The 26,037-nt window shown below is 39.6% G+C and overlaps 1 protein-coding gene across 4 annotated transcripts in view; it reads left to right on the top strand.

Moving 5' to 3' along the window:
* CTBP2 (C-terminal binding protein 2) overlaps positions 1-26,037 on the top strand; it is a 269,000-nt gene that overhangs the window by 175,664 nt on the left and 67,299 nt on the right. Inside the window, exon 1 of one of the 4 annotated variants that reach the window (XM_006026579.3) lies at positions 2,779-4,513. The exons of the other annotated variants lie outside the window; for them this stretch is intronic. Coding sequence (XP_006026641.1) covers positions 2,779-4,513 — 1,735 coding nt within the window. Of the gene's footprint in view, positions 1-2,778; positions 4,514-26,037 lie in introns of those variants that run through there. 4 annotated transcript variants of the gene reach the window in all.

Genomic DNA, 26,037 nt, shown 5'->3' with positions numbered 1-26,037 from the left:
GCCCAGCCCCAAGGACTGGGGCAATCGCCCACCATCTTCCCGTCCCCCTCCCACCACCCACTCTTACCTGAATTTCCCACTCCGGCACAGGCAGGCATGAACAGCCTCATGGTCCCAGGCCAAAAGCCTCTGTTATGCAGGGACTTCTGGTTGGGGAAGGGAGGCGGGGCTAAGGGGGGGGGGATCCTCCTGCTGCTGCTGGATCCTGCCGTGGCTTCCCCTAGGCCTTCATCTTTGCCAGGCAGCCAGGGGCAGATAAATATTAATTTCCTAACTTTTTTAGGGGCTCCGTGGGCCAGAATGAATGGTCTGTCAGGCTGGATCCAGCCTGAGGGCTGTATTTTCCCCACCCTTGTTTGAGATTAATATTTTGGATGCCCAACTTGAAATGATAAAGTTTGCTTTTTTTAGAAGAAATGAATGCTTCCAGCTCTCCACTGACTATATTTGCAACTGTGCAATCACCATTTCTAAAATTTTGTTATCCCAAAGGTAATGAGTGCTAGAAGATTGGGCTCTAACTTCTCGGTGACTTAGTGTTCTTCCATGTACTTTGCCAGTAATGCTGTTTGTGGTGGCGTTATGGCTAAACCCATTAATGATTTTCTCTGAAAATACAGTTTTATTTAAGTCTATATGACACAAAAGATTGTAACTTTCACTAACTCTCCTCTTGTTCATTAGAACAACCAAATGATACAGGTTTTAATTTATTTATTTGGGAACATACTTTTTTTTTTTTTTTAAATAATGCAATCAAATATGTTTGGGACTGTAATGTTCTCTCCTTATTCATAAGGCACAAATGTATTTTCTCATTTGGACTCTCTCACACAGAAATTTGCCAGTATACCTTCAGTTTTTTAGTTAATTCAATATAATGCTTATCAGATACTGTCCTAGAATTGCAAAAATAATCTTGTGTGGGGGCAATGGTATGTATGTCCAGAAAATCACCAACGTTTTTTTGTTTTGGAGGGGGAATATTTTGAAGAGGGTTTGTAGTATTTACTTCAGTAAAAAAAATTAGGGATTACTAAAAGAATTTGGGTCAGAAGTATAGCCCAGTGGTATTAGTATGATAGGCAAGTATATGCATTAGACTGTATTAGTGATTTAGCTATCATAATAGCACAGTACTCCATCACGAGATGGCTATTGCACCAAACATTTACTGTGGATTAGCCATAAAAATGTAAGGGCTGTCTCCCAAACAAACAAAAAAGGTTGACTATTAGTCATTCAGGGACTCAAACCTGAAATTTGCATATCTATGTACAGAATATTTTACTGCAGCAACAGAAATCTCCATTTTCATTTCTTTCAATTTTGCTTTTAACAAATGAAAATAGTACAGTGTCCAAGTATGTTGGCAAAAAGAAGTGCTTGATCTTTTCTTGCTAAAACAAGGACATGTGCTGAGTATTTTCGGCATATGACGATCGATCCATGTTTTAGGGAATTATTTCACTGTATCTCCCAAAACAGGTAACTAGATATGGAATTTTTTGTGTCACTAAAAACAATTTTCTTTGCTGTGATTCAGTCTAAATCCCCTTTCTACTTTCAATATAAAAAGCTTAATCCATATGAATATTGAAATACCACAAGATAGAAATTGAGTTTGGTCTGATATCTCTCAGTGTTTTTCCGTTTCATAAACATATATTTTTATAGAAAATGTGGGGATAATATACAAAAGTCTACTGCTTTTTTTTTGTTTCGTTTTTGCTTTGTAATACCAGGGTTTAGATCCTTTGATCCTCCCTTCCTTTTTCCATGACCTCTGCTAGGGTTTTAGAATTATAAATTCCAGATTACACCTCCGCAATTTTCTTTCCTGGGAAGATGAAAGAATTTGAGTATAATGATAGTAATGTAAATAATCTTTTTGGAGCCCAGTTAGTTCAGCTAATTTGAAACTTCAACAAAAAATGTAATTTCTAAAGCAAATTACAATATTTGTAAAATGTTATATAGATACCGAACTCATTTCTAATCGCTATCTTGTATTCTTGAATATCTTACATTGGCCTTTTTTTAGGGCTGCCTGCCTGCTCCCATTTAATTTGTCCTTAGCTGTGTGCAGTGGATTAGCATTTCATCAGGATGGATTAAGATTGAGCTGACACTGACGCTTTCGGTTTTTTATTTTTTTATATATAGTGTTTTCCCTGTGCTAGTTGCTGTTCTGGGATGGGATACTGAACTGCCGTGGGAAAAGGTGTAAAGTAACAGATGGGAAGAAATGTATAAAAATGAAAAGAAAAAAAAGACAAAATAAGAAAAAAATATTTTCAGAGGAGAAATCATACTGAGGTTGTTGGCTGGATTGGTGCAGTAGGTTTCATCAAGCTAAAGTGATGTCACATGGGACAAAGGCTTTAGAGGTTTTATTTAGCTCCTAATCCTCACCCACTGCTAGACCAGTTGTCCATGTGAGCAAACTGTCCCAGGGAGGAAGGGATAAACCATCAGGATTAAGTGCGGCAACCCTTTTCTGTGACTGAATCATACAGAAAAGCCCTTTCATTCTACAGTTTTGGAGCGCGACTGAGTTACAGTGGGTGCTGTGTGTTTTGTCTACTAAAGTTACGAAGAATTAATAATTCAGGCAATACTTTGAAATATAAAACCACCAGTTGGTTGTTTCTGAAGTCCCAGAAGGGCTCAGATACAGCTTGATCTGTTTTTGATGTGTGTAACAGAAGATTTTAAAAAAGGAGGAGGAGGGCTGCTCCTCCTCTTTATCGAAGTGAAGTAGATTGTTTTATTCCAATGCCGATTCCAAGCAAGCACACCAATATTGGTCGTTCTCAGAGCTGGGATGCTGCAGGCTGGTTTGAAGGCAACTGGGAGAGTGAAAATGCATTTGAATATCAGAGACCTACAGGGAGGAGAAATTCTCTGACTTACGGTGGCGAAGGAGGTTGGTATGAGCAACCAACCCATAGACCACATGATATCATCTTGCAAGGAGGTGCTGAACTGAAGCAAGAGCCTTACCCATACCAGGATCCCATTTTTAACCAGGGTCCTGTAAGGAAAGGCTCTGTTCCTGACTTTACTTACTACGACAGACAGACTGCGATGTCTGGACAAAGCTCCTTGCCATCTCAGGATTACTACAGTGACCCATCCTTAGCTGCCAGATCGCCTAAAGATCCCCGCTACTATAGAGACCACATGATTAATAGATCATTACCGAATTATGGGATACCAAGTAGCAGATTGACTTGGGATCAAGTACAAGGACGGGCACCTGTCCCACATGAAGCCAGCCGTATGTATAGGGATCCTATGCATAAAATGATCCCAGAAGGGCAAAGGATGCGAAACAGAGAGACGTCTCCTGCAAGGTATGGTGTTGAGCCTCCCACCCCTAGATATGGAACAGAACCACCAACTTTTTCCAACAGGCAGGTTTATAATGACACAATAGAGAGACCCACAGAGTCTGGGGCTGCTAGGCAAATTACTCCAACATGTTTGGTAGTGGATTCAAGCTCTGCTTCTGTTCCTGATGGGAGTACACTTCCATCTGCTGCTTCTGTAAATCGTGCTTATGGATCAGTCCGGGAAAATGTTACTGCAAAAGTTCCTTTTGATAGCTATGAAACAGCCATGACTCCTTCCCATTCCCAGATGCCTACGGGTTTCTCAGGACAGGACATTAAAAGAAACTATGATCCTGAGTTCCTTGCACTTCTGCGCTATGAAGGAGTGTCTGAAAGCACGTTCAATGCTTTGGTGCAGCAAGGGTTTGATTCTCCAAACCTGATAGCAATGATGGAAGAGAATGATATAAAATCAGTAGCTCCAAATCTCGGACAAGCAAGGGTACTTTCCCGCATTGCCCATAACTACAGGACAGAAATGCAGCTACAGAGGAATGATAGGAAGAACAGCGCGCTCCGTCCCAGGACCCGATCGAACAGTTTTAGTCATCGAAGTGAACTGCAGAATGAATATGGTCCCAGTGTAGATGGCACAACCATGCAGCAGCTGCCGCCGCCATCTCTGCAGTCAGTGTCACCACGGGTAGGAGAAATAAATCGTCGGCCATCTAGTGCTCCAACACAGCACCTTCTGGAAACTGCAACCTATGCTGGACCTGGGGTGACTCATCAAAGTCCCCATTTTCTACCTAATTCTGGATACAACGTTCCTTTCCCATGCAATGTGCAGCCTCGTCCAGGGTCTGTCTATTCCACTTCAGCTGGGATACCAATGACTACAGTACAGACTAACCCACATGCAAGTCCCAAAACAGCATATCCGACCACTTACACAGTGCCCATGGAACTGATGAAGAGAGACCGAAACACAGCAATGTCCCCAATGCCTAGCCCACACAGCAGCCCGCAGCTTCTCCGAAAGCAAGGAGCCCAAATGGATTCCACCCTGGCACCTCCTGGCGCAAATTATCAGACACAGCATTCTCCTTATCAGAAACTCAGCAGGCGCACAGGACCACCAGTCATTGTCTCCACCATGGCATCACCCGAATCAAGTAATTTTCTATAAGGGTTATTGTGGTGTAGTTTAGGACAGTTTATCCTTGTGTTTATGTATGCCCACTATAAAAAAATAAATCAATCTTAATATGTATTAATATATACTGATTTTAGCCTTAGGTTGGTCCGAAGGCTAAAATAATACATGTTTCCATATTCACAGGAAAAAGGGCAAGTGAGTTTACCTTAAGGCATAAGCTGTTATTCATAGTTTAAGGTTCTGGCTTTCACTGTGCAGTTAAACTCCAGAGTATTTTATTTGGTTAGCTAACTTCAGTTAAAGTGACTGTTAGATCAGAAAATGGTTCTGCAATGACTCTTGCTGTTCCTGTTGTTGTACAGAACAGAAGATTAGATAGCACACTTTGGAGCAATTAGACTGCAGGTTTAGTTGTAGATTTACTTCTTACAATTGTTATCAGGTATAAATATGTTTCTCAAAGGAAATTGTTAGCATTGTTATGACTAAATTTATCAGATAGCTAATAGTGTTACTCTAAAATTGACTTAGCTTTGGCAGTTACTGTAGCCTTTTTTATTACTGTTAATTTGCTGTTTTATCAGGTACCTAAACTAAAGCTCTTAACTTCCTATTAGGAAAGTTTATAAGTGTAACAATATAACTATTAAGAAAATAGATCTATGATTAATGCTAAAGCTACAGTAGAAATACAATACAGAATTTGAAATGAAACAGAAATGAGTGGGATCTCCTGTTCCTTCTCCCTTTTATTTCCAGAAATGTTGCAGTCTCCTTCTTAGGTAGGTCTAAATGGTTCAAACAGAGCTGCAACTCAGGGGAATAAAAATTGGTGATATTATTCATAATCGAACAGGAATTAGCACAAGAAATATGCCTTGAAGTAAGGAAGAATTCATTGGTTTCTTAATTTCCCTAATAAATTTAAAAACAAAAATGTTTCTTATGATCTTCCTGATAGTGACTATAGGAGCAGGGAATTTTCTCTGCACAGTAAAGCTGAGCCACCACACAAACAAATCTTGAACAATGTACTGTGCGAGCATGCACACAAAAGCTTTAATAAAAGTATACCATTTATAGGCATAGAAACTGTGCCAAATTGATGATGACATTCCACAGGAATCTAAATAAAGGACTATTTTGCAAGTGAAAATGATAAAGTTGTCAAAATGCAGACGTCCCGTCCCCCCATCCTTTTACCGTAATCACAGATTTAGAAAGCAGATGCCTCCTGTTTTATGACTATGCATATATTATATCATTTAATTTATAAATATATATAATATATTCAGCAACATTGCATGTGTTGGCATGAATCAGACAAAAAAGTTAGATATCTAGTAAGGATTTTTGAATAAACACTTTCCAACCCAAATATAAACTGACATAATACCAAAAACACAAATATATTATTTTCAGTACATCTGATTTCATTGGTAATATTGGAGAGAAGGTACCTATTAATATTGTTACAAAGCACCCTGGGGTGCACACATTTTCCCCCATAGTGTAAATTTAAAATAGTCCTTTCATTTTTCCTCATATTTAAACTGAATTATATTCCTTTAAAATCTGTGCGAGTCTTTTTCTTTGAAAAATATTAGTGTGCAACAAGAGGAAACCAACAGTGTTTCTGAGGTTCTGAGCCCTCTTCACAAGTCAAACATTCTTTCTCTACAACCAACTCATTTGCATGAGGATGACATTTGTTGCTCCAGTAATTTCATCTGATAATGGCCAGCTTGCAAAGCGGATCTGAAAACATATTCCTTAATTATGTGTTGCTAAGCAACGAGAGGGTTTGGTCATAATCACAGAAAGATTATCTTCTCATTGAAGTCGCTGAAAGGTTTAGCTGAAGTAAGACCTGTAAAATTGTCTTTGTTTTTATTTATTTTGCATTTTTTTCCATATTGCATGAGAGGGTTTTTCTCTGCCCCCTCCTCCCCCTGTAAAATGTATTTTTAAACTAGAAGTCAAGGTAAGATGTGAATGAAAGAATATGAATTCAAGGTTTGACAGTTTCTAGATGTCTCTAGCTGTGTTGAGGAATTAGTCTTTGAGAAACGTGATTCCTAAGAAGCATTTGGTGTTCATGCTACAAAAAAAGTGGATAGAAGAAAAAAGTGGATAGAAGAAAAATACAAATACATTACGCGTTCTAAAGCATCAAATATATAGCACAAACCTGACCAAATCTAGGACATCTATTATTTACATCAAGTATTTTGTGTCATTTGAAAGATAAAAGAACTTCTTGGAGCAGAATGCTAGATCCTTGTCGTAACTTTGAATGTGGGTACTTGAGTAGCAAGCTGGATGCTATTTAAATATGAACTTTAGTCTCTAAATGTCTGTGGGGTTCTTTTTTGTTTGCTGGGGGAGTTGTTTTGGTTCTTTTTTTTAATTGTAGGTCTGTTTTTCCTTCAATCAATAGAAGGTTATAACGTGTATTATAATCTAGTGATTGTTTGCATTTTTTTAAAAGTAGAGTTTTAAAATAGATCGTTCAGATTCAGATGTTTGTAGGACATGTATACAGGGTGCATTTTGGAGAGAACATGTCCTAGATGTTTGATTTCTAATTTTGTGTCGAACTTCTGATGCTCTGTGCAGATTCTTCATGACTATTGTTTCTGCTTGAGTTTGAGCAAATAAGTCCCAACAGTCAAGTCTTCTGTTTCTAATGATAGAGATTACAAGTCATGATGGGGGATAAACAGGTCCACTGTGAATGTTTATGGAGGATCCTTGAGACTCCTTCACAATGCTTATGTGCCTGAATGAGAAGATATTCTTTGTTGCTAAGATTTGGTTTAGACAGGAAGAATGTTAAGACAAAGCAGAAAAACTTAAGTATATTTTCCTCCAAACCCTTAAGGAAGAAAGATTTTTCCTTCTTGCATTATTTTCAGAGTGAAGGATATAGGAGCACTCTATTTTGTTGTCATGAGTACCAAACAAGTGGACTTACAAGTTGGTAAGCTCATCTAACCACATGTCATCCTCAGCTGTAAATATTGCAAAGCAATTGAAAATTACATTTTTGGAGCTTTCAGTTCCAAATGAATAGATGGATAATTACCCTGACACCAGAATTATTTTTAAATCTGTATGTTTTACTAGCCTTGGTGGCCCATGAGGACAGAACCAATGAATAACAGAGGCACGTCAATGTCAGGCAGAGAAAATAGCCGAGAAGCTTAAGAGCTGCAAAGCCACAGAAGTTGTTATACCACCAGTTGAATATCATGTCTCAAATCACAGCTGGAATAAATAATCTGGAAGGAATTAAATACCATAGACCATGGTAGTTTGTGGTAATTGGTAGGTGAGAACCATAACATCAGATTTAAAGGTGCACTTCTAAAATGTTCCTTTTAGTATCTTTTCCACTGTGTTCCTGGTTGAGGAAGAGCCAAGACACCCACTTATGTTTTTATTAAATTTCTGAGCCTGCATGTAATTGGGTTATGAATACCTTGTTCTTTTATACTTGGGATGAAGAGCTCACAGAAGATGAGTCGGGCTAACATGCCTGTAACTAATGTGCCCTATGATAGGGATTGGTAGCAAAAATGAGAAACAAGGGCTTATATCAGACGTAGTTGGTTATGTGTAGAGGATTGGAAAAGAGGAATTTAAGAGGGTGTCTTTTATTTTCCTTACTTGCTTGGGGGTTGGAATGATGGTAAGGTTGCTCCATCGTAGCTTGGGAAGATGTCCCAATGAATACTAGGATTTGGCTATCAAAGAGCCTAAGATTTTAGATAAAGAAAGAAAAATCTAGGTTTCCAGAAAGGCATGAGTCATTTTGGGCACAGAATATTTACATTTTAAAATGCTGACCTTTCTGGTATGCTGAGCATCACCTAAGCTGACAGCAGCTGCCCTAGACAGGCAATTCTCTCTATAGGGACAGGGTCATCTCAGTTAACCAATATTCTTTTTATTAGATTACAGCCCAACTAGATAGGCTTTTTCACAGTGATTAGCCAAGCTTGGCTTTTATTCTTCTTAGCACTTATTTGTGATTTTCTTTTCATTTTCTAGCCAATGACAAATAAGCTGCTTTTCCTAACAATCATGTGGATTTCAAGTTAAGGCTATTAAGTTGGGGGATCCCAAGGAGAGGGAAATAGATGTTTGACCTTGCAGGTGGTAGAAACAAAGTAATGGGCCTTGGTATTTGGTCAGAGAAGGTTAAGGGAGTTGCCAGACCCTTTTTTAAATATTGCTACTTTGAAAATGGCATAGACCTTCATTAGTAGCAATAAGGTGTAGGTGTGGTTTCATATATACTTCATATTGTAAAATGTTTAATGTGAATTTGCTTTTCAATCCTGTAAGTAGCAAGTTTAGAAATAAGCTCCAGGTTTATTCAGTCAGATTTCTGTACAAACATTAGACATGTAATCACCAGGTGTATACGCAGGGCAGTTGGTTTAACTATAAAGAATCTAATGGCTGCAGAGGAAGTACTGAATAAATCTTATTTAATTTACACATTGACCTGACAGACGATCACAGTTCTTTTGCAGCCATTACATGCCATCATGTTCATTTAGGTAAGGTATGTTCACACTAAATTCAAATGCAAAAAAATTAGGAGTCAAGATTTTACTGACCAAGTGGGGTCAGAATTTCTAAACAGAATCTGATTCAAAATATTTCCCCATATTGGCATATCCAAACGAAACCCACATTTGCTTTGCAATTTTAGGTGCACAAAAATGATCTAAAGCTACTGAGTCATATTATTCATTTAAACTTAGAACTTTATACTGACCAAGCAATTAAAAAAAAATGATGGTGCCCAAGTAATCCTTAGGAGGGCACGGGGAATAGTAAGTAGTCATGTTTATCAATGGTGTCTGCTTTCCTCTGGCAGACATGGTGTCATTTGTAAGACATTAATTTAAAACATAACATGGATGTGAGGCTGAAGTGATAGTTTATACAGTGAATTTCGAAATGATTTTAAGTCTAACCTGTGGCCTTGTCTAACATTAGTTACAGAGCCCATGCTCTCATTAGCCCCAGTCTTGCAAATACGTGTCCAGATGCATAACTTTACTTGCATGAGTTATATGATCGGAGTCAGTGGAACCGTTCCCGTAATTAGGGTTATGCACTGGGTAAGTGGTTGCAGAATGGGGGCAGGTGTATTAGGTTTGGTTGTGCAAGGAATGAAATACTGGCCTTGAAGGTATGTTGTGGAAAGTTCCCTTCACTGATTACATGGAAGATGCTTTTAAAGTATTTTAAAAGACTAGAATGCACTACTATAATGGCTTTATCAAAAGGAATAGAAAGTGCCAAATTCATTGCTGCTGCAAACACAGTGACGTTAGCACAGTTGCAATAAAGGTGAATTTGATCCTGTTTGAAAAAGAATGTGTTGTCAGATACATAAGTGTTGTCAGCCTCAATTTACACCTCCTTTTTACTCCTTGTATGTGGTTTTATGTCATTGTTAGGACTTTCATATCCTGTAGGTTTTCCAAGTATATTAACCGATTTTTAAGACTCTCTTATAAGTAGTTTCCATAGCTACAAACTAAACAAATTCATTCCCTTATACAAACATTTTAAAGGTTTCTGATCATTATTGAATTAAGCATTTCTAAAATGTTTCTTCTTCTCTTCGTGTAGTGTTAAACTGTAGATCAGCTCAATAAAAATGCTATACTACTGAATTGTGTGTTATTTTTAAAGACAGTTGAAGTATGTGCTGAGTTGGATCACTAAAAACCTAGAAGACTAAAATCACTAAGTGGTTAATTTAAAATAAATGTTGCAGTCATACAACATATATTATTAAGGTTATATAGAGCAGTTGGCAGAATAGCTTTTGTCTTTTGGCACCTAAATAACACCTGACATTAACAACAGTCTGCTGCCTTTCTGTCAAGAAGCTAATTTATAATCTTATCTGTTGTGTACAAGTGTTTGTTAGGAAGAAATGTTATTTTCTCTGTTTTTATTGCATGTGTTATCTTCCCCAAGAAATGCCTGTTTTAACGCTTTGAGAAAGTAACGACAATGTTACTCCTGTTAAATTGAATCCTTCATTGATGAATACAGTTTGCATCTGTATAGCAAGATTCCTCAAAGACTGATATGGCTGGAATTCCAACAGGGAGGGAAGAGAAACGCACTCCCCATTGTGCTGGTTCAGTTTTGCTTTCTCCCTGGCATCTACGAAACCATGGCCTCAGGCTTACTTACCTTTCCTTGGCTGTTTTGGGGAGTCCAGTCTGGTTACTAGCACTGCACCCTTTTGGGACTTGCATTCTGTGGTTTAAATCCAATTGGCTCCGAACAGACTGAGTAGATTAGCGCTAAGGTTTGCAACAATACAGAAGTGCTAGCAAGCCCCTCCCCCTCCATTGCATCGGTTGTTGAGGCCAGTGATCTGCTAAAAAGTGAATCCCATGGCATAACATAACATCGCACCCTAGATTATATGGGGTCATCATAACGCCCTTTGTGTCACATGGGCGTTCCTGTAGCATTCTGATTACCCAGTCATTCATGCAGGCCTCCAAAGGGTAAATTTCATCCTCTGAATGCAAGGACTGGAAATCTGGCTAGTTTCTGTGGCCATACGCAAGGGAGCAAATATGGTTCTCCATGTGACTCCTGATTAAGCAAATAAGTGGCAAATAAGCTGGTGCATGGAACAAGGAGGGCAGATGCTCACTAACCCCTCTGTATTGCTGCATTTTCTATTATTAATGTACTTTAGCTGCATGAAGTTCAGTACTTGGATCTCAACCATAGAACGTAAGATAGAGGAAGGAAGAAAGAAAATGCCCTCCTGTCTTTTGCATGTTTCTGCAATATCACCCAAATCCAGACTATAACTAATTTGAGGTGGAGGGAGGGGAAATGGAAGAAAATGAAAATACAGTACAGTGGGCACTTACTGCGCAATAGCCTAATAACACTGCGCAGTACCATGCTGGTCAAAAACCCTGCTAATACGCTACTATGCAATGTTATTAAGCTACTGTACAGTAAGAGTCACAAAAAAACCATGTGCTGGTGCTAATGCTCAGTAACTGTAGTTACTGCAGATTTAGTTAATACTTCATTAAGCAAGTACAGGAAACCCTCGCTATTCACGAGTTTGGCATTCGCGGTTTCAAATATTCACGAATGCAGAACCCACATTTTAAATTTTATACACTTACAGGAGCTCCTCGGGAGCACCATGCTTGCTGCCGCTGGGCTCCTGCTGCTGCCACCGGGCGCCGGGGGCATGGCGTTCATGAACGTTGTGCCTTATTTGCAGATTTCACCACTTGCAGGGGATACGAAAACGTATCCCCCATGAATGCAAGGGTCGCCTGTACTAAACTAAATGCTCAGTAACTACTGTGCATTAATGAATGTGTAGGGGTGCCCAATGTTCACAAATTCTTAGAATGGCTCCCAAATGCATGATAGTTCTTTGCGGCAATATTGATTAGGTTGGCTAATAAAGAGGTTAGCAAGCTAACATTTGTAGGAGTGAGATCTGTAGAGTTTAACTTGGCAGCTATAGAGGATGGACACTGGTAAACTCTAATGTAAATACAATGATCAGGACAGCATGTTACATAATCTGACTGTTAGATATATAAATAAATTGGAAGACATGAAAAAATATTCTCCAAAATATATTTTTATCAGTTTAGTCATGTGAAGTGAATACAAACATGAATAGAGAGACATTCTGTGGTATGGCCATCCTGTTCTCCCCAGCCTGCAGCTGGAGGTCCTTCTCAGGGTTGAGGTGGTGCTGAGCCGCCTGCTCCATCATGCAGGAGAAAGGCAGGGGATGAGCTCAAAATTTGCTTCAGTTTCTGGAAACTCTCTATTGTTTGTCAGTAGGAAGATAGCAAATCATTTGGTAAATGAACTACCATGTGGGTGATGCACAGCTCAGACTGATTTTTCAGGTAAAAAATCTGAAGGTGGAGGCTGCAGACAGCAAACACTATGATGAGCACCAACTGAGTGATAAACTTTCATTAAAAAGAAATCCCAACAGGAGGTTGGGTGAAGGTAGAGAAGACAGTGTCTCAGAATTGAACCCCCCTACTAACTTGTGAAAATTTTGGGAGGTTGTTCTCACTGTAAAGATATTACCTATGACAGAACTGCAAAGTGCAGAGTCTTATGATACTCTGTGGAATCATGTGATAAACAAAATGTATCATGCACCTTGACTTCCCCACTGGCCTCTTCCCTTTAACTCATTTCTCTTATTCTAACATTACAATTCCCTGATCAGCTTCAGGCAGCTGCCCACACACTAATTTACTGATGTAAAGATTTGTCAGCCCTTTCTTTTAATGGACCAGTATCTTATTGGAATCCCTGTCTGTTTTTACCAGTGGGGTTGCTTCCTCAAAGAAAATAAGGACTAGTAATGTTACCATAATTATTCATAATGCTGTCCTTCTGTACTAGAATACTTGGATGATTGTACTGTATTGTATTGTAACATTAGGAAAAAATATATATTCTTTCATGCAGGTGCACTTTTTTTTGTGGAAAGGGAATCTTGATTAATATGTGTTAGAGTATAGCATACAAGGATGTATTTGGTGTGGATAGCAGCCAGCTTTACAACTAAACACCCTATGGAGTCCCCGGGATAACTAGGAAGATTAGGCATAGTTTAATTATTCCATCTGGTCAACAACAGCCCTTTGCATTAACGATCATCTTTCCCCCCTCACTGGGAGCCTCTATACAAGATGTTTACTGCAGATTGCCTAATTAGCTCCGCAGTAAATATCTCTGCATCTACACATGCAGCCATGTATTAGGCCACGGGAAACTAATAGACTCCACAGCAAGTTAGTACTTGTATTTACAAGTAGTATCCTGCTGCAGAGTTTATTAGTGTGCAGCAGCGCATGTGTAGATGCTGACAGGGCTGGCTGAGGCAAGAGGGTGCTTCAGTGCAGGGGCTGCATGCCAGCTAGCCCCATGCTGGAGCACCCTCATACCCCAGCCAGCCCCTCCGCAGCACAGTGAGCTAGGTTGGAGCAGCCTAGGTTGACCCCCTGGACCCTGCCTGCAGGGGCTGCTTCAACCTGGTTCAACATGCTGTGGTCCTGAGCACACGTGTAAATGCGGTGCCCAGGAGCAATAAACTCTGATGCGATATGTGCCAGTGTTTATTGCTTCGACTTACTGGCATGTGTGTCCACTAAAATCAGTCGCATTATCTTACTACTGTTGGAATAAGGAGGGCAGATCTTTATCTACATGTTGAAATCTTTGATTTTAAGCTCTTGGACTTTATTTTTGCTGCTAGTGGGCTTGATCCCACTGTCTCCACAGCATCAGCAAAAGGACTGAACCCAGAATTATTAGCAGTGTCAGTGCATGTTTGTATTGTTAATGCTACATTTCAATAGTGCTTATTCTCTCTCCCTTACTGTTCTTCCCAAAAGTAGACCTCACTGAGAAGTGCTGTGACATTTTTCATGATTCATATCAGTTAGAGGACAGCCATATGTGTATGCATCACACTGCCATTTGATTGACAAGACAAATAGTTAATGGCAGAACAAACATGGGTTATTGTCAGCTATTCTGACAAGCATCAGCTGTTCTATCCATCACACTGCTGTTTCAAACACTCCTGCAAAGATGGGCAAAAATGTATCTCTGTTTTTTAGAGACACTGTTTTGTACCCTTGGCAAACACTTCGCAGTCAGGTGAACTTTGCTTCCATTGAAATAAATAGGAGTTTTGCCATTGACTTTGAAGCCAAGTTTTTACCTCGAACTCCTGCAAAAATAATCGGGTCCAACTTGTTTCTACTGCATTAAAAAAAATTAGATCTACAAACCAATGGTTCCTTTATGCAAAAGAAGCTGTAAATTCCATGCATTAAATGCTTGTGCATTATTAAAAATAATAGGTTATATTTGTCAAATGGATATAACAAGTAGGATTTTGTTCTCTGTTTCTCAGCTTTTTAATGAGTACAGGAAATGCTTGCTATTTATTTGCTTTCAAATTTTACCAAACATCTCTGGAGATAATTGTCAAATTTCTAAGTGTATTTCAATATTTCATGAAGTGCTGGATGTTTTTTTTGTCCTGTACCTTTAGGAATTAGGCTATTATCACTAGACCTATTTATTAACATTTCTAAAGCAGACACATAAAAAGGAATTTTGCTTACTAATTGGAAGTTGTGCAATTTGGAATTTCTGAAAGAAAAACCTAATGAACAGAGAGCTTACATGTAAAATAAACAACAGGAATGATACTCACATTTAAGTATTGCTTATTAGCTCAGTTAAAGAGAAGCTTATTCACAAACTCTTTATCTTCCATATGGGCCTGATCCAGACAAGGTCAAAATTGCTCGAAAGATCCCTGTAGGCTTCACAGAACCTCACCCTTGTTTTGTGGAGGTGTCTCGGTCTATGTTCTTCTACAGTATTTATACATGTGCTCTGGAAACATGGGAGGGCGCTTTAATTAGCATAGTTTAATTAGAGCCATGCTAATTAAAAGTGCCTGGAGCGTCATGTGTATCAGCGTCCCTGTGCTGAAAAATGGGGACACTTTAAATTAAAGCCTCTTGAATGGGCTTTAGTTTAAAGCATCCCACTGCCATTTTTTATCTTGGGGACACTGATACACGTGACGCTGGAGGCTACTGGAGCACGTTCATTTCCATGCCCCAGCAGACTCGATTAATCAAGTCTGCTCCAACACGCTGGAATTACAGTGCATTGGAGCAGGCTCCCTGTATGTGTATAGAAGTCCCATGAGGCTAGTGACTTGAATTAGTAGTGAGTCAGACCAATTTAGTAAATAAATCAAAATGCTTGTTTTAGAAGCAAGTCAAAGGCAGACTTCATATGTTATTAACAAGTGAAGGCTCCGGATCTTCAGACTTTCTTCATAAATAGTTTTATTAGCTTGAGTAAGCCTATTGACTGTGAACCCACTCCCCTGAATAAAATTACATGTCCTGAAATCTTTGCCACACTGAATTCTTCGCTTCCTTTTTGAAAGAAAGTCTTACTCTTGTTCCTACTATTCAGTTGAATGTTTATATACCTAAATACTTTTAAAAATTGAATATACTTTTCCAACGTTATGCTGATTTATTTTTCAATTAAAGTTTGAGATTGAAATCAGACTTGTCAGATTGATATTGGTGTTTGTATTAGTGGCTGTTTGTCTTGCCCTCACATCATGTTGGACACCCAAAACACCATGGCACTGTTCAGAGTATGTCAGTAAGTGTATTCTGTTCCTTTTGTTTGATCTACCTAACCTTTATTGGTGTGTTTCATTCAGCCTTAAAGAGATTGCTTCAGTTTTGGTCAAGGTCTTTATTAGAACCTGTAAAACTTCACCATGTCCTTGTAGTGTTCTGAAGAACACGTACCTCTTAGGAAAACAGATGTGATTTATCAATACAAAGACACTCTTTGCAGCTCACTTGTGGACTGTATGTGTGAAAAATAATTCTGATAAACTATTGCATCTTTTTAATTATTATAGATTATCAAATTGTATATGCTCTTCTCATTTGCAGTTGATCCAGAGTTGTATGAAAAATAGAAACTATGATTTTAAAATCGATGCAAGTACATACAGTATGGAGATAATGTACATATGTCTATGGAGAATAATGATCTAAAAATGGTTTGTTAACTTCTTTAAAGTGGGTCTTAACTCCCCTATAAGAAGGCTGATGCTTCCAAATCAGATCTAATGAGAAGAGTAGGGCAATTAAGGTAAATTAAGAGGGGGAAGTAATCAGAAGACGACACGACGACCGCTATCTAGGAGCTAGCGTAAGGTCCTGGGAGAGGACTTGAGACCAGCACAAAGTCTTGCCAATTGATGTTCTTGAGCTGAAGATCAGGGGTCAGGAACCAGGAAGGACTGTTCAAGGACTGCTGACTCCATACTGGGTAGGGACGATACTAGCCCAAAGAAAGCCTGAGTGAAAGTTTTTGAATGGCTGACAAGGGAATATTTTAACACCCCTGCAATATTGTACCAGCGGTAAGAACCGCAGAGGGAGGGGATGTGGGTTTATTACATGGCTCAATAGTGTCATCTCCCAACTTCTAAACAAAGCTATTTGCGAGATTAAGGGTAATGCTTATAAGCATGTACACAGTTAAAATACACCTTGTAAAGGTTTTATAGTATAAAAGCAGCATGCATTATAAACAAAGTAGACATGAGTACATGCTTGTACTATGAGTCTGTACAGAGCACTTAAGGTGGTCTGAGGCTGTGTTGCTAGTAATACATAAGGAATTCATTATCACTGTTGTCTCACTTGATTCTGAAACTGGTGTTTTGGATCTCTGATGTTTCCTTTTAGTATATTGTGTTTTGTTCAAACGTTTTCTCCTGGGAGATGCAGAAAGGAAGCACCATCTCATGATGACGGTCATCTATTTAAGTATTCATTAAAATAGACAACTGAAATAGCTCAAGCAGAAGATGGAAAAGGAAGAGCCATCAGGTCATTTGTTTTACCGGTCAGAGTAGTACCATTCTAGAAGAGCTGCTATGTCCCCAAAAGAGAGAAGAAAATTAAACAAAACAAGTCTGCCACTTGGCAAGGAACTGAAGAGGCTCTGAAGTGGTGCTATCCTTCATCTTTGTACATGATTAGCTGAACCACACCTGTGAAGAGAAATGAGATCAGGAGGGCGGGAGGCCAGGTTTATAAATGCAAGAAGAATTAAAGTAAACCAGTATATAGGCATTCAGAAAATAGAGCTCACCGAACACTAGGAGAAGTAAAATTAGCTTGTACAGACCTCTATGCTGGAGAGGTTGTCCCAGAGCACAGACTCATGTGGCTCACCTCAGCTTACACTATGAGACTACTGTGCATTGAAGAAAATACCAGAGGAGGTATTTTACTGTTCTGCCAGGGAACAAACAAATTTCCCTTGCTCCTGGAAAGAAAAGACGCACAGATCCTAGTAGGGGAAGGATGCTGATTTAACCTCTTCTGTGACTCTGTCCTTACATTCCCACTGCAGAAGGGAGAAGCAATTTGTAAGGAAACTGCTTTTATGTTGAGTAGTCTGATGGTGCTGATTCAGCCGACCTGTACCAGATGCTGAGAATTCCTCTTTGAGTTGTCTCGTATTACAGGGAAGACTTTTGGCATTCTTCCTTATGGTGACTGTTTCCTTGAGACTTCAGATTTCATTTTATTCTAATCTGGCAAGTTAGAAAACCTGATATGCCTTCAATATATTTATATATTTATTAAGTTGGGTTTTAAGACAAAGTACCTAAGCACAAAACAAAGAAGAGCACATGACCAAATGTTAAAAGTTTGGAAGAAAAGCCCCACATACACAACTAGGCAACAAACACATCTGGACAAGAATGAGCTCAGCGTCTGCCACCTGCTGTCAAAGACACTGACTTCCCTTTGAGTAGTAAAAATGAGGGAAAAGAAAGGTAACAAGAAAGTGAGGCAGAGGACCAGAATTGTCCCCTAGAAGCTGACCTAAACAAATAGAGCGTACAATACGTATGCTCTGAAGGCAGCAAAAGGCCAGTCCCTCTCTGCACTATTTAAGAATGATTCTCAGAAACTGAAACTGCAACCTCTGTTTTCTCAGCAGCTAATTTGACTTTTAAGTTGGTCATTTTGGAAATGTTTCTTAGTTTTGTTAGCACTGGTTCAGCTTCACTTGGGTTAGCAACCCTGGAACCCTTAGCATAGACAGACCTTTGTTTGCTAGCGCGGTTTCCAACATTGTGTCATTTTTTTTCTTGTTTAGAGCCAGATAAGTAAGCAGAGTTCTGAAAATTGTGCCAGCAGCCATCAGCACATGTCTTTCAGGGCTCTTAATGGCAAAGTACATGCAGTCAAAAAGCCCAAGGCTGAATTGATTCAATGTTTGCAGATTAGTCTAAGCTGTGCAGATTGCACCAATAAGCAAGTGAACAGACATTCACTTTTGATTCCAGAAATGCAGCCATATGCCTGCAGTAGCAAAGGCCAGAAGCCAGGGCTGGAGTGGGGAAGGTACAGCATGCCTCCCTGCTTTGCTGGAGTATATATCTTAGGTCAAAGCTAGTCTGCCCCATCCTACAAGGGCAGTTGCAGGGGGAGGTGCAGAGTATGCTGGGATGCTGCAGGTCTGTGGGTTAACTTGAATCTGGAGGGGATCTGAGACAGAAGTTTAATAAACTGGTTTAACTTAAGTCAGTTAAATCTGATACTACATTCACCCAGGTTTATCTTAAACCACTTTCAGCCATTTTGAAAGCAGTTTATGTGCACTGAATTTCTGTTGTGTTACAGATTTAAACCAGTTTCTGATCACTTATACCAGTTTAAGTGTAATTTCTGTCCCTAGCCAACATGACTAATACTGGGTAGCTTACAATATGTGAGGTTACAGTGTACTGATGGGGCTTCAAATACAAAAGTAAGCCAACGATTAGATCTAGGATTTGAAAGGGGGAGTGCAGATGGTGTGGCACATCATCACATATAATACAACACATTTTTCTCCAGTTAAAGAGAAACTAGAAGCTTTACTAATATGCTAGGGGACTAACACTGTATTATTTAGCTTAAAATAAGAGCAAAAACAAAGATAACTTTATTGGAATATGCCCTGATTTGCTAGATTATATATAAAGTAGGGCTGTCAAAGGATTTAAAAATTTGATCGTGATTAGTTGCGCAATTAAAAAAATTAATCACAATTAATCATGATTATAATCGCACAGCTAAAAACTCAAAATAATGTGCAGAAAACCTCTAAATTATGCAAAATTATGCAAGTACTTTGTATGGTTGGGGGGGTGGCGTGTGTGGAGCGAATTTGTGGTGGTATGAGAGGCTGCGGGGGGGGGCGTGGGGGGGGGTTGGAGCCTGGGTAGGGGGAGTCTCCAACGTGGGGTCTGTAGCCTAGTAGCCATTGTAGTTAAACGTACCTCTCTTATTCAGATTTGTAAAACAAAAGCATCTTGAGCGTGCCTCTAGTACTTCAGTGTTGGTCATTTCACCATCTGAGTTAATAATCCAACACTTGGGTTAAGGTTTTCAGCTAGAGCTAAAAACAGTCTGCAGATCTGTAAAATAAAGACAAATGATAAGGAATGGCTAACAGGTAGCTAAATTGCAGAAGAAAGGCTAGTTTATATAGTGGAACATCAAGACCATTTAATAGGATGGAGGTTTGTTAAAACCTGTGGAGGGGAGAGAGTTTAGCAGGAATCAGGGAGATGATAATGAGTCATGAAGTCATTTGACTCTCCCAGCAGTGCCTGAATAGAAATGCCAGTGGCTCTCTCAGCAGTTGATTTTAAAGTTTGACTGGAACATGAATCAAAAGGGGGTGCAGCTGCACCACTGCACGTCCCCTGGATCTGCCTCTGGGTAAGCCTCGTGTAAGCATGTGCCTAAATTTAGGCTTAAGTAGCACCGTTGATTTCAGAAGGACAGCTTATGTACCTAAAGTTTACCACCTCCTTAAATACTTTGATGAATTAGGTCTTTAGACTTTTAGTTTCATCTTCTTTAAATAACCAACTTTGCCCTTAATTGCTTGCTCAGTAGCTGTTTTTAATTTTTTGAAATGAGGTCATAAAATCATATTTTTTCTATCCAAGGGTCTTTTAGCACCTTGCCAAAGTTGACTGAGGAAGCTTAGCACCACAGCTGTGTAGTAGGTCACACAATAGCAAAGCCAAATATACCATCTTACAATCTCCTGCACCAGTTACTGGACAACACAGGATTTCAAACCTAAATATTTATTGTTGAAGTAGTTTCTAAGGATCTGTTAGACTAGTAATATGGACAGTGGCAGTATTCTGGTGTTTTTGGACAGTGATCTTTTTGGAGCAGGCTGTTAATGCCCTGTGCCTTTCTCTATGGCATAGTTTTTTACTTGTTATTTGCCCTACCTGTAAGATCATCTTTCCTTTCTGGCAAATGCTGCCAGGTTCAGCGTTAAGAAAATGACTATGTAACTATTGAGACTGCTCCTTTTTATCCATTCCTCACTGAGGATGTGGCATGACCAGTTCTCTAAAAGATTTAATCTAAATAGCTCCCTACAAGTTTTGAAGAAAAGGCATCAATACAAAAGTATCAGTATGTGCCTACACAAGGCTTTCTGCTTTTGTGACAGGCATACCATCACACCAGTTACAGAGTATGGGAACACTGTTCACCCTTCATAAGTACTTGAAATCCACTTCTCACTACAACAAATGTTATTGGGGTTATTTTTTCATTGGATTTTTATATGAAAAAATAATAGCAAAGAAAAATAAATATCACTTTGTGCTGGGCTTTAGTGCTTTACTGCTTACTGGGCTTTGAGCCTAGAAGGATTTAAAAGTCATTATGCTTTAAGGGAAAGTTGTAGAGAAAAGGAGGAGGTGGAGGGCTTCTCTAGCCAGCTGTTCTGATTTGGGAGAAAAAAAAAACTTTTCTTGACCAATCTAAAAGAGGTTGAGACAGAGAGGCAGTCAAGACTGAACTAGCTATCCCCAACAAAACTGGGACAAAATGAAAAGCTCAGTTTTGGGGGTTAAATAAATTCCCTTATATTGCAACCTTAATGAATGGAAAACTTGAATCAAGTGGTAGTTATGCTCTTTTATTATTGTGATTGGGCATTGTTTTTACTTTAGTCTGTTTTCTTTAGTACATAAATCTACTGGGTATGTGCATATGTATTTAAGGAGCAATGTGCAAGTGTCTGGATTTGCAGGAATGGAGTCCACACAATTCATAGTATGTGTTTCCCAAATCTTCTCATCACTTTGGTATAACAAAATCCTGGAGACTTGTGTATAGCTAAGCCATCATGGTTCCATGCTGTTTCATGCTCCACAAAAAAGTGCACAAACTCTTGTTTTAATCCTTAAGTATGCAAAATGCAGAACATACAAACTTTTGTCAGAGAGTATTGCTCTTGCCCATCAATATAGGGGAAATTTTCCAAACAAGACTTTTTGCTTACCGTGTGATAACTTAAATTCACACTTCTGTTTTTGTCAGCATCATAAATTTTGTGCTGTTAAACTAAGTTTAGGTTACAAAACTTTATATTTGTATTGCCAGAATACAGCCCTTACAAACTGATTTCAGCAGTTTACATCTGAATGGTGACCTGTCCATATCACTAGTATATTATTATAGGATCCTTTCTATAAAACTGGAGGTCTGAGGAAATGTATGTACAGTGTTGCTGAGCCTGGCAATACATTCAGATGAGTCAGTCAAGCAAGCAGTTTTGCATATGGACCATGGTCATATGCGTCATATCAGATACACAAGAAGATTCAAACAGCTGGTACAATGAAAGGTTTGGCACAGATTTCTAGCATAACTGTGCAAAACAGCAGGTGTACATAAAGCCAATCATCAGATAGGAAACATACTTTGTGTACTGTTTGTACACAGGGAGAGATGTTTTCCAGCAGCTGAGCATTGTTGCAGCTGTTGGGCTCTTTGCTCTTTGGCTTTTCAGTAAATTAGAGCAGGTAAGGAGCTGCTCTAACTTATACTTCTTACACCACTTCTGATTGCTATGTGCCATTGGGGGTGCTCTACTCAGTCGTGATCATTACTTGCTCTAGTACACAAGTTCCACCAATGGCACAGGCAGCCTGTGTGTGTGGCATGCATTAGACAAGGAAAGGATAAGCAGCACAATGGCAGATAGGGCAGGAAGCAGAAAGCAAAGCAGCAAATAGGGCAGGGAGCACAAGGAAGAAAGAAGAACAGTAGATCAGGCAGGGAGCAAAAAGCAAAGCAGCCAGTTGGGGAGGGTGTTGGTTAATTTGTGCCACCCCCGGCAAAGAGGCTGGCTCCACTGCCCTAGTACACCTTTTTGCTGTCACGGCATGCCTCTGATAGACTTCTCCTTGAAAAGGAGTTCTGTCCTGGGCAAAATACAGTCACTGTGCACCAACTGAATAGTCTGTCACAGTAGATGAGAGAACCTAGCCCATTAGATCTGTAAAGGAAAGTGAATCTTGAAATGCATGATACAAAATGCATTTGTTGAGCATCTGAGTCCAGTGCTAAGAAATTCTTTTTACAACATTGTTGTTGCCAATGACTACGCTTGCACTCAGACCAAAACTATTTTGGGTGGAACATTCGCTCGCTGCTTTCTAGAAAGCCAGATCTCAAGAACGAAGAATAAATTCTTTTTGCTAGCCACAGATGGTTTAAATGATTCCCACACTGAACGCATTGCCTGCAAACATTTTCAATGTGAATCATGAGAAAGTTGCAACCAAATTATTGTTAATGTGGCTGGCAAGGGGCAGAAATACTAAAACAGTCTAAAGTTGGCAAAATAGTTAAGTCTAGGTATATACCAAGGAAGAATACTGTTGTGCATTGTGTGTTCAATGTCTAATGCTTGCATCAAGCACAGGTCACTAGTTCAATCAACAGCAGAATACTGGAGGAGAATAAAACATGTTTCTGGATTGGATGTCCATGTAATGTACTCCACTACAGTTGTTGCAAAAATACAGCAGCAGGACTGCATTTGATATAAAAGATTATTATAGACCTGTACTACTCATTCAACAAGAGCTTTCAAGGAAAGGAATTCTTTAAGAGTTGTGACATCTGTGATATATAAATGCAAAAAAAAATCTTGAAATGCCTCACTGTCAGCTGGTTAAGTCCTGAACAAGCTATTGAGAGTGCTTTTCTTCAGTACACCCTTCTCATGATTTATTTCTTTCAAGTGATGACAAAACAGATGATTTCCTGAGGCATCTGAAACAATTCCAAAACCCTGCAAGTGAGATCCATCTATTGGTTTCTTCAAGCTGTCATTCCATTGTTTACAGCCTCTAACAGGTTTCTACAAAGGATGATCCGCACCTTTTTCTTCTAAAAGAAGAGTGGGATGTCAGTGAAGCAAACAATGACAGAACTTGTCAAAATTGATGCAGCTATGCCACTTGCAGAGAGAGAAATTCAGGTTGATAACAATGACCTATTTGGGATTATCACCAGAGAGAGTTTTAGGAAAACACTTGCTAAAAGTGACATCCCTAAAAGAGATAATAGCGTTGGTAGCAACCAGGATGCTTTACAGGAAGGTGCTTTATGTGCTCTTGTCAAACCCTTAAAAAAATTTTGTGGGTGTGTGTATTTAAAATTTTTAATGACTATTGACGCAAGTCCAAAATAACTTCAAATTTAAGACAACCTCCCAATAGTTAGACTATATGTGGAAACTTACAAACTTGTTGTAATTTGCCATGTACAGAATCTAATATTATTGGAGGGGTGTCTTAAATTCATTTCCCCCCCCCAACACCATTGCAGTAGGGAAAACAGCACCAGAGGGCGAATGGGTGGGGGGAAGCAGACTGATCCCCACAGCTTCCCATCCACTCACCCCCTGCCTACCACCTACTAATTCTCTTTCCCCCCCACACTTTCTGCCCCCCTGCCGTGCCAGTACCTCCTGCCACTTGTCCTCTTTGTGCTTGTCTGAACTCTACTCCACCCCCACCTTTAGCCTTATCCTATGTGGAAGCTCTGGCTCTAGCCCAAGGCATGGAGCACCTAGTGGCTCCAACCCTGGCCAGACAACTGCAGTAGGTCCAGCTCCAGCCCTGACCCCAGCCCAGGGGAGGCAGCAGCTCTGGCTCTGGGCTGCAACTGGAACCAGAGCCAAAGCAATAGGAGCTCTCCTGCTGCTGTGTGGTTTCCCCAGAGCTGCACACTATGCAGCCTCCCCTGTACTCCCACCCTGCACTGAACAGTCTCTCCTGCACCCCCCATGCATCCCCTCCCCTGCTCCACGTGCCACTTTGAGCCACTCTGGCCAGGCAGCAGAAGCAGCAACGTTTCCAGCCCCAAACCTAGCTTGGGGCAGATGGTGGCTTCAGCTCTGCTCCCTGCCCCGTGACCTGGGCCAGGTTGGGGTTGAGGCTAGAGCCAGGGCCGCAGCAGCCTCCTTCTCTAGACTGGTACTTGAATCCAAGATGAGGCATTTTTCCCATGTTGAATCGGGGGGAGGGGGGGACGACACCTCATTTTGGATTGGCATAAATGCAGTTTATAAAGCTTTTCTTCGTGTTCTGAAAGATACTAACAAAATGTCTGATAAGCAAGGATATATTGTGATATCTTTTCTTGGCCCAACTGTGTAGCTGGGAGAGCTGTTGGACAAGCTGTCAGACATGAAGTGCCCTTCTTCAGGTCTGAACCAGCACTTCTCCCAACTATGTAGTTGCTCTAATAAAAGATAACAGAAAATCCTTGCCTCAGACACTCCCAGTGTGGCTAAAACAGCACTCCAACTCTACATTAACTTAAATGAGCAGTCATGGAAAGCAAGTTTGGACAGATTATTAGAGTTCCTTGCAGTTTACCGGGGAAGTGCCTTTTGGATGAAGCCTGGAGAACTAGAGGTACTGTATGCAGAAGTGACAGGTCCCTGGGCAGCTGTCTGAAAAAAGGAGTTTACTTTGAATTCCTTGGTCAAACATTTTTCTTCTGTGAAATGTGATACGCACCTCTTGATTACATGCCTCCACCTCTGGTGGTGTCATTTCAATGATAGAGTCAGTTTACAAAGCACTTTGGGATCCTTTAGAACAAAAAACAGTACATAAATGTTAGTGGTTATTATATAGACAGCCCTTCTTGCATATTAACCTTTCTCTCTAAGTTTGTTTGACCACCCCCACATCTATAATTAATAATCTGCATGCTGTAGGCAGATACATAAATAAATGGAAATGGATACAGTGCCGTTCATCACAGTCCATTTTTGTCATCTGTTAGCATAAGCCTCTAGAGAAATTACGCTTCATGTCAACTTTCATAAACTTCTCTGAAGAATATGTTTTTTTCTTTTCAAAAGTAAGACTGGATAGTCTGTTATTCCTGTATCTTGTACCTCTGGTGGGTTTGTGTCATAACCTTAAAATTACTGAAACCTAGTTTTTTGTGTGTTAATTGAGAATAACCTTAGGGTATGTGACTAGAGTTCTTGGGTTGATAGGTGATGGATTTTATTGAAGCAATAAAATATAGAAAACCATTAAGGGGAAAATGGCTTACTACAGCGGTATAGTTCAATATGATTTATAGTTTTATAACCTTAGGCAGATTTGAAATATTTTCACCAGCTTCAGTATACATTATTAGATAAATCTATAGTCTGCGCTTACCTACAGCAGAATTGACTTTCTTCTCTGTAATAGTGAAATACAGCAGGGACGTAAAAATGAAGACATTTTCTGCTCATAATATTTTAATTTTTTTAATGTGCAGTTGGTTCTTGTGTGACTTTTGAGGTTTTATTCTTTACTTAATGCAGAGGAGCCTTACACAGGTAATACTTATTAGCAGTCATGGGGATTACAGGGGTAAGTGTTCCCTGCATTCATGAGAGAATAAGACCCCTTAAATATGAAGTATACAGTGCAGCATATATGGACAATAAATGACCACATATTGGTGTTAGGCCCAGTATGTTGCAGTCTCCTACATA

Source organism: Alligator sinensis, unplaced genomic scaffold (genome assembly GCF_000455745.1).
Source record: "Alligator sinensis unplaced genomic scaffold, ASM45574v1 scaffold193_1, whole genome shotgun sequence".
Lineage (NCBI taxonomy): Eukaryota > Metazoa > Chordata > Crocodylia > Alligatoridae > Alligator > Alligator sinensis.
This window is presented reverse-complemented; position numbering and strand designations above follow the sequence as displayed.